The 9,050-nt window shown below is 39.9% G+C and overlaps 1 protein-coding gene across 1 annotated transcript; it reads right to left on the bottom strand.

Annotated features, from left to right (window-relative positions):
* Positions 1 to 220: 220 nt before the first annotated feature.
* Positions 221 to 4,930, bottom strand: si:dkey-56m19.5 (fibrous sheath CABYR-binding protein). Its single transcript, XM_028579384.1, has 2 exons — positions 4,733 to 4,930; positions 221 to 2,594 (listed from the first exon to the last, which is right to left on the bottom strand). Exon 2 carries the CDS (start codon positions 2,584 to 2,586, stop codon positions 823 to 825), a length of 1,764 nt encoding a protein of 587 aa, XP_028435185.1. The 5' UTR covers positions 2,587 to 2,594; positions 4,733 to 4,930; the 3' UTR covers positions 221 to 822.
* Positions 4,931 to 9,050: the final 4,120 nt, after the last annotated feature.

A 9,050-nucleotide genomic window follows, 5' to 3' on the forward strand; every position in this document is an offset into this window, starting at 1 on the left:
ACAAGTGGATTGTAATTAACAGAGCCTAAATAATGTTGCTCTGCTTCTTTTGCAACTACTGTAAAAGCAACTTATTCTTGGATTTACTGATTCATTAATAAGAAAGACAGATCCAAAGCCTAGAGTAAAATCAACTAAATCTTACTAATAACCCAGTGCCTCATACAATTGTAACACACTTGATGCCGAGAGAATGCATGGAAAGAAAAGAAGATCAGTGTAGGCTATAACAATCTCTTTTTATTCTCTATTCCGAACAATCAATTTAAAATGAACAGTCCTCACAGGTACCATTATTATAAAAGGCCAAAACATTTATGCCATGTCTCTGCATATAGGAATAGAACGGATATATGACATTCCAAATCAGATAATATACTAATAATGAATGCTGTTCCAATAAACCACTTTGTAATAATTATCGGGCTCACACACAGATTTATTCATTCCATTCATTTACATTCATTTACATTTACTGTCCAGTATGTTTGCTCTGCTGTCCAGTTTCACTCTCTGTCTGCACCCTTCAATTCCAAACTTAAGTCTTCTCTCTGCACTTCGATCTCTCTCTCTCTCTCTCCCTCTGTCTGTCTGTCTGTCTGTCTCTCTCTCTCTCTCTCTCTCTCTCTCTCTATCCAAGTAGTTGCATTTCATTTTTGGTTACTCAAAGGAAAACATCCTTTTGCCTGAGTTACCACTATAGACATTGCGGTGTTACAGTATTCCAGAAAGCCTAGCTGTGTTTGTGATACCTTGATAGCTTTCTCGCACCCTTGGAGGATTAATCTGAATTCACATTGATTTTTAAAGATGGCTTCCTTTTCAGACTGCTTGGGTGACCTCAGTGCTGAGACCATCTGCCATTTCGGGGACTGCATCCGGAACTTCCTGGACATCCTCGCTCAGGTTCAGCTCCTTTTTTAGTTCAAAGTCACTCTGCTCCTTGATTGGCGTCTCCTCTGGCTTTTCATTACCATTAACACATTCCTCTGTCTGTATGGCAGCAGCATTTGTGCAATCTCCATTTACAGTTGGAAGTGCATCTACTTCTGCCACATCTTCTGTACCAGAAGGGCTCTTTATATCTCCATTTTCCATCTTGCTTTCTACCTCAGGCTCTGGGCAAGGCACCTCTTCTACAGAAGCTTCAGCTGCCTCTTCAGACTCAGCAGTAATTTCACTGGCAGAGACAGACTCTGAGATGACAATCTCAGGGACAGGTTCTGGTGCTTCTGGCTCAACTGTCGCCTCAGTGCTGTAGGCTTTTGTTGCAACAGATTCCTCTTCTACAGGCTGATGTTCAGTGGGGACATCCTCTGATGCAGTCTCCAACAACTCAGGTGCTTCTGCTTTCACAGTTTCAAGTTCAGTAATGTCAGGTGTGGCTACAATTGGTTCAGGCTCAACTTCTTCTACTTGTTCGTCTGCTGCAGATTCCACTGCATCAGCCATTTGCTTAGGCTCTGGCTCTAGCAGTTGCTCTGGTTTTGGCTCTGGTGGTTGTTCAAGCTCTGTCTCTGGTGCTTGCTCTGGTTCAGGTTGTGGCTCGGGTGCTTCCACTGACTCTGGCTCTGGTGCTTTCTCTGGCTCTGCTTCAAGCTCTGCTGCTTGCTCTGGCTTGGGGGTTTGTTCTGGTTCTGGGGCTTGCTCCAGCGCTGGCTCTGCAGCTGGCTCAGCCAATGGCTCGGGTCCAGGGACAGCAGCAGGAACCACTGTCTCCTCCACAGTGGCTTCTGGCTCAGAAACAGTCTGTGGGATGGGCTCTGGCACTTGGTCCTTGGGTGCTTCTTCTGCGCTGATGGGAACAACCTCTGGCACAGATTCTACAGCTGAAACAGGCTCTTCTACAGGGGGCTTTTCTTCAGATTTAACCTCACTTAGCACAGGTTCTTCTGATGCCAGAGCAGAAGGTTCCTCTGCTGCTGCTTTAGCCTCTGGAAGCTCTACTGGAGCTTGCTCCTCTACTACTGGGTCCGACTCCGCTGCTGCTGCAGCTGGTTCTTCTACAGCTGGAGCTGGTTCTTCTACAGCTGGAGCTGGTTCTTCTACTGCTGGAGCTGGTTCTTCTACTGCTGCAGCTGGTTCTTGTACATCTGCAGCTGGTTCTTGAGCGACTGGAGCTGCATTTTCTGCTGCTACAGCTGGTTCTTGAGCTACTGGAGCTGGTTCCTCTATTGCTGCAGCTGGTTCTTCTACTGCTGCAGCTGGTTCCTCCACTGGAGGTGGTTCCTTTACTGCTGCAACTGGTTCTTGTGTTACTGGAGCTGCCTTCTCTGCTGCTACAGCTGGTTCCTCTACTGGAGCTGCCTCTTCTGGAGCAGCAGGATCTGGTTCCTCTGGAGGTGCGGATTTGGGCTCTTCTGGAGCTTTTACTACTGCTTCAGTTACTGCTGCCGCAGCTGACCCAACAGCTTCCTTTACCACATTGCCTGCCTCTGCTGTCACAGCAGCTTCTGTGGGTGGGGATCCGGCCTCCACTTTAGCAGACTCATCTGCACCAGCAGCCGTCACTGTGGTCTCATCCTTCGTCTCTTTGGGATCGCTCACATCATATCCCTTCCTCTTCTTGCTCAGTTTGCCTCCCATGGTGTCTCCTATAGAAATAATTACATGAAGGTGTATATGAGAGATAAAACATTGTTCCAAAAGGACCCAGCTGGCTGGGTTCAAACGCAGGATCTTCATGTTGTGAGGCAACAGTGCTACAAATATGCCACCCAAGCACAAAGATGACCCTACTTTACTGAGGTAAGTATTTTAGGTATTTAACATTTATACACCACATGTGAACACTAATCATGTATTTTGTCATACTTTCTAAAATGCAGTTTGGGTTCGACTTTCGGTTCAACTCGGTTTCTTCAAATGTAAAACCATTTTGTGTCAGAAAGGAGAATGGAGAAAAGTCTTTTGTCTAGAAGTGACCTAAAAAGTTAAATTGGAAACTGCTCTTTGCCAAACACAGTTTGGCTAGAAAACAAATGTAAATGCATGGGAACCTTACTGAGATCAGACAACTCCACAGACTCTCTACCCTTTCAGGAATGTTGGGTCAGGCTCAGTGCCAAATGAGCCCACAACTCTGAAATGCACAACTATGATGTAGATGCACAACTATTCTTCTTTCACCATGACAAGCTATAAGCTTTAGTTCAGAATTGCAATTCAGAGCTTGCCGTTACATTCACATACAAGATATGAATTAATTATAAGTGGATTTTCTGTGTGAAGCGCAGATTATTGTAAAAACAAAACTGGCACATTCTGTGAAAAGAGCAAACATGTTAATGGGGAACACTGTTGTGGCTGTAAAGGAAGAGTTTATGATTGCAACAGAATGTAACTTCCTATCAGTGACAGAATAGAGAACTGGAAGTTCAACTTTATCTTACTGATTTTATTTTAGCTGACCCTGAGAAAATCACCCTGTTTGAATATAAGAGAGCACCATATGGTTATTTAGAATAGAAATTACATCTTTATAATTACATTAATTTTAAATGCAACAGTCTAATAATTTGATTAGCCTATTTTGGTTTGATGGATGCTTTTTTTCTATTAAATTCCATTAATTAATGCCACAAGTGGGACGTTTACCATGCAGGGCAGAATAAGGGTACGAACAATCTGGGAACTGTCCATAGTGCTGCAATGGAGCAATCAAGAAAGGATGCGCCATACACCATAATGGGATATAAACTGCACATCCGTTACACAATTTACAGTAAAATGAACAGACCAGTGGTAAAAAAATATTCATTATGAATTATTTTTAAAATGTATTAATGTTATTGCAATTGTTATGTGATTGATTTCTTATTTGCCTATTTTTCGCCAAATCATCTGGTGTCTCCGGCCTTCATCAGACAAAGCAAAAATGAACAGTTTGAGGGAAACCCTGTAAAGCTATTTTGAGATCAAATCATTGTGGACATTATTTCAAGGCAATTTTCGAGTAAATACGAAAATCAAATGGACAGTAGACACAAAGGTTTACATTTGGAAAGATAAAGAAGACACAAAGGTAGGGCAGCATGCATGTGCCGACCGGTAACAAAGGATGGGGATTCCTCACCAGCAGATCTCACTGACAAAAGTAATGGGTTAGGCTAAATTGGCAACAAACACTGTGCTAATCTGTACAATAGTGTAGAATATGGGCTACTAATACAGGGGAATTACACTATAGCCCACAGTGGCCACGAATACTTGAGTGATAAAGGCTGTAAAGGGGTGTCCATCCCCCATTTCAACCCGCCCACCGCTGCTTCTCTCAGCTGCTCTGCCCGTTTTGTTCACAAGCATTTGAAAATGTCGTACTCACAGACACATGCAAAAAGAAAACGACATTTATCACAATAACGCGTTAATACCTAATAAGCACCACAACTTCATAACTTTGTTTTGTGCTTTTCTTTATCCCACAAGTTTTTTTTTTTTAACAGCCTGGCCTACTTAAAAAAAAAACGACGCACGAAATCAATTTCGACCGCTGAGGACGGGAGAGAATAAATCCTGCCTTTATTGTGCCAGCCTTGAAATGTTAACATTTGCATAACAGGAGAAAGGCAGAGAGTGAGAACAATGGTTAAGCTGCAGCTCACAGGCATCTTTCTTTCTAACTCACTTCTTTTCTTTCTTTTAACCCGCAGAACATATATCCTACACACGTTGCAACTGAAACATAAAACATAAAAAAAAAAAAATTAAACAATGTTAAGATGAGACCGACCTGTATTTCTAGAGAGTGATCACTAGGCTTCTTTTTCAGGCTCCGGCTGGATGTGATAATGGAGGTAAACCTTTGGAGTGACAGCTGCAGATTCCGCCCCTGCTCTCCGAGGTGCAGTGTGGGACTGTGTTGTAACGGAGGAGTGCCCCCTCACAGTTCTCTAGACATCTGTCGCTATCACAATCCAGCCTACCCAACTACTGCTCCGTCTACAATCTATACCCTCCCAATCTTTAACCCCTCCTCTCCCGCACACACCCACTTCAGTACATGGGGCTATTTCTCTGTTGTGTCAATAGGCTACATCTGCGGACTGAATGTGATTATCATGAGCGCACTGCCACTAATTTCACTTTGTAAAATGTCCATTTCTCCTCTGCTTTTGCTTTGCCAAAGAATAATGCCACAGTCCTATGTTCACAGGAGTATTAATATAAATAGCAGGCATTATGTCAGTAACACCACTTGTGCAGCAAATGCACGCACACACACACACACACACACACACACACACACACACACACACACACACACACACACACACACACACACACACACACACACACAGTACTCCTTGATGTTTTTTCTTCTTCTGTTGTTACATGCATGCTCATCCCTACTTGCATACATAGTAATCATGAAAAGAACATACCACGTTTAAAATATGTAAATTATAAAGCAAACTGATTTTTGGGGGGGTTTAAAAGCAGGCTAAATGGAATGATGCAAAATGTGACTTATTCTTGAGCTGTGATAAACTGTTGATATATGGGAATCAATGTTTGGATCAATGTCTTAATCCTGTGACATCATAAATATACAGGATCAGGCTGTTATTTATGTGCAACCCGATGACTGGCTTTATAGTAAATGAAAAATAAGATTGCTGTTCTGGTTAGGGATATAAAGAGGACAAACGTTCACTCCGTTGCAAAGTGTTCTGATGCACTGGGCTTCTTTGCTATTTGCCTTCCATGTGTTAATGGGACAAGGTTGGTCTGGGGTGAGACTTAATGAAATTCAACAACTGACCCTTCCAGGTGAACAGATTGGCTACTACTAACAATTTGACCCACAGCATGCCACTGACACACTGCTATGTTGAGGTATCTGATAACCATTGATCACTATCAGGTATAGTATATATTAACTTAATAAAGTTGAAGACTTAATCTTTATGTTGTATGAAGCCTATCTCATATCTCTTACTGCAGCATATCTCTTACTACTCCACTTGTTGCCACTGGGAGAGTCTTGAAAAAAAGATGAGATTGGCTTTCGCCGACAATTCACATAAACACGTTTTTCTTAACAGTTTCTCTCAGTGAAACTGAGAGAAACTAGTCGAGGCCTAGTCGAGGGTGATTTGAAAAGGACATTTTAAAAAATAGTGGCTACTTGTATAGTATAGACTCAGGTGGCATTAATGCAAGAAATGCATCTCAGTGTATATAACAAATATACATTTCAAAATATATTTTTTGAATGATGTTTTATATTATTATATGCGTTCATTTAACACAACAGATGTTAAACTCAGAAAAATAAAATAAATGCATCACTCTTTTTATAGAATTAATACCAAACAACCATTATTGAGGAGACAGCACCCTCTCCTGTTACAAGAGCTCAGCACAACACAGCATCAATGAAACCTTGTTGTGCATTATGATAATGTCACACAGTAAACATTTTAGATGTAAAAATAACAATAACACAATTTCAATGTTTTATGCAAATATACATTGTTACATTGAGCATTTGTGAGATATCCATTAAAATTGTGTATGACTTTCTGTTATACACATTACCTATTCCTGATTCATACAGTGTATGTCACCACAAACAAAAAAAAATCTGACAAGAGGGTAAGACAAACAAAACTGAAAGTGACAGTAATATTTAGTTAGTTATTTATTTAGTTGATTTTGCTAGACCTAGGTCTTTATAGCATTATAAAATTTTATAAAATGCTCTGCTATCTATTTTTTCTGCTTTCCAGATGCCACTAGTTTCTATCTGTTAAAGAAAACAAGAAAATATGATCCACCTAGTTTGTTTTCCTTGCTGGCAGCAGAGCTAAATAGTGACAAGGGGGCTGCAAAGGCTGAGTTTCACATGATGCAAAAGCTCTGGAATGCATTCCCAAGAGTATAACCACCATCCCAGCCAACCACGCTGCTCCAAATAGACAGAGGACTCACAGACATATGGGGAGGCCCCCCTCTCAAAACACTGAAGAAGTGGAGAAAAAAAGAAACAGGAGTTGGATGCCACAACATGCTACAAACCAATAGCTCAGTGTGTGCAGGAATGTGAAAAACTGCTGGGCTTGTGTAGAGGCTTTGGACAGGTTAATAACAACAATAACTTGATTTCATCTAAACATTTTTGAGCTTTAAATTTGATGTTCACTTCAGAACTTACAGCCAATTTCCTAAAGTCATTCAATAGAGATAATGTATACACTGCTATCACCAGAACTATCAACATTAATGAAATGGCCTAAGTGTGGCCTGAAATGGATGATTTTGAGCATACTTCTAGGGTGTGACAAATACAAAAACAACACCTATAAAATATAATGGTGAAAGTTGTTGAAAGTCATTGTGCTCCTCATTAGAGCCCTTTTTATTCATTTTACAAGACAAGTTAGTTGATAACTGTGTTGTGTGCTTTTGTGATGGTCTGGGCTAAAAAAGCCCAAAAACCCAACTAAAGTGAAGTTATAGGATTGCTTCATAAATATGATGAGAGTTCAAATGTGTAAAATACAAGCCTTTGCAGGAAAGGGAGGAGAGGTGCAATAAATGGTTTGGTTATGATTTCTACCCATTCAATTTCAGAGAAACGTGAAAAGCACCCTCTACTGGAGACCTTGGGAAATAATATGAATGGAAATGTATATGCCACAAAGCCTTATTTGGGGATGCTGAAGGCTGGTGAAGATTGGGCTGGAGTTATGACACAATTTATGAAGGCTTCCAAATAAATTGGTTCAATTTAAATTTCTTAGATCCATCTTAATCCAAGGAATGCTGTAGAAGAAGCTGTTTATTGATAACGGGACCAGGTTCTGAGTTAAAGGCCTGAGGTGACTTAAGGCTATACTCTAAAATAGGACTTAACCTTTGGATTGGTGGTGGCACTAGAGCTGAGGTGGATGGCACACTCAATTTCTGTCCTTGCAACCCCTTTGACTAAAAGTTATTAACCGTCTAACAATCCATACTGGGACAATAAACATTTCAAACTGTGTTTGAATTTGATACTCCTCTTATCATTCTTGGCATTATGAAAGTGTCCTTTTACAAACCAACATCCTTTGACAAAAGTAGTTCTTGAATCAGTGACATTGTGTTCAAATGTATCCATGGATACCATCATGGTATGTGTTGCTGGGCAGCCATGAGACCCCCTCAAAGGCCACCGTCTTGTGGTGAAGACTAGTAGAGAAAGTACAACTGTGCATTAAGAAAGCTCATAATAATACCTTAATTAATTGGCTGAAATTGACAGACTTTAAATCCACACTAGAGCATGCAATACACAAGTCAATTCTTACTATCACACAGCACTCTCATCATTATTTTTTTTCATTAACTTTATTGTGTAAAACATCAATAATAAAACAATTTGACATTATACTCATTGAAGATATCAAAACAGCCCTATCCTCACTCCCAATAAGACGATACATTTTTATATTATCAGGACATAAGATACATTTAACATATCAAGAAAAATGAATAATTAAATAATAAAAACATATAATAAAATATGTAAATACATAATAATAAAAAGGTAGGCAATACCATTACATTACTCTAAAAAAATCCTCTAGCATATCAACTATATTAACACATCTCACGTTGTTTATAATTTAGATAGACTCAAATATTTCCTGAATTCAATTGGTTGAAATGCCGGCTAAGACTTTGGGAATTTAGCTTTGTGGATGTGAAATTGTTCCAGTGGAATTAATAAGCTAAATGTACAATCCTGTGTACAGTCTGATTTTTGTTTTCATAGTATAATAATTTAACATCCTTGGCTTTCAGCCTAATTGAGTAATTGTTTTGAGAGTTAAAGTAGTTCAATTTTTTTCAGACTGGTTGTATTGTCATCATCAGCTGTTGCACGGGGGAAAAAACCCTGCTATGACATCAGTATTGGCACGCGTCCAGAAGGGCTTGAATCCACGTTTGAAGATTTAAGCCACACAGAATAGTTTACTTGTGTCAAATCCTCTTTATTCATATATTATTATCACATATTGTACAAATACAGTTTAACATCCCTTAGAATAATTATTAAG

This window comes from Perca flavescens, chromosome 1, assembly GCF_004354835.1.
Source record: "Perca flavescens isolate YP-PL-M2 chromosome 1, PFLA_1.0, whole genome shotgun sequence".
NCBI classification, from domain to species: domain Eukaryota; kingdom Metazoa; phylum Chordata; class Actinopteri; order Perciformes; family Percidae; genus Perca; species Perca flavescens.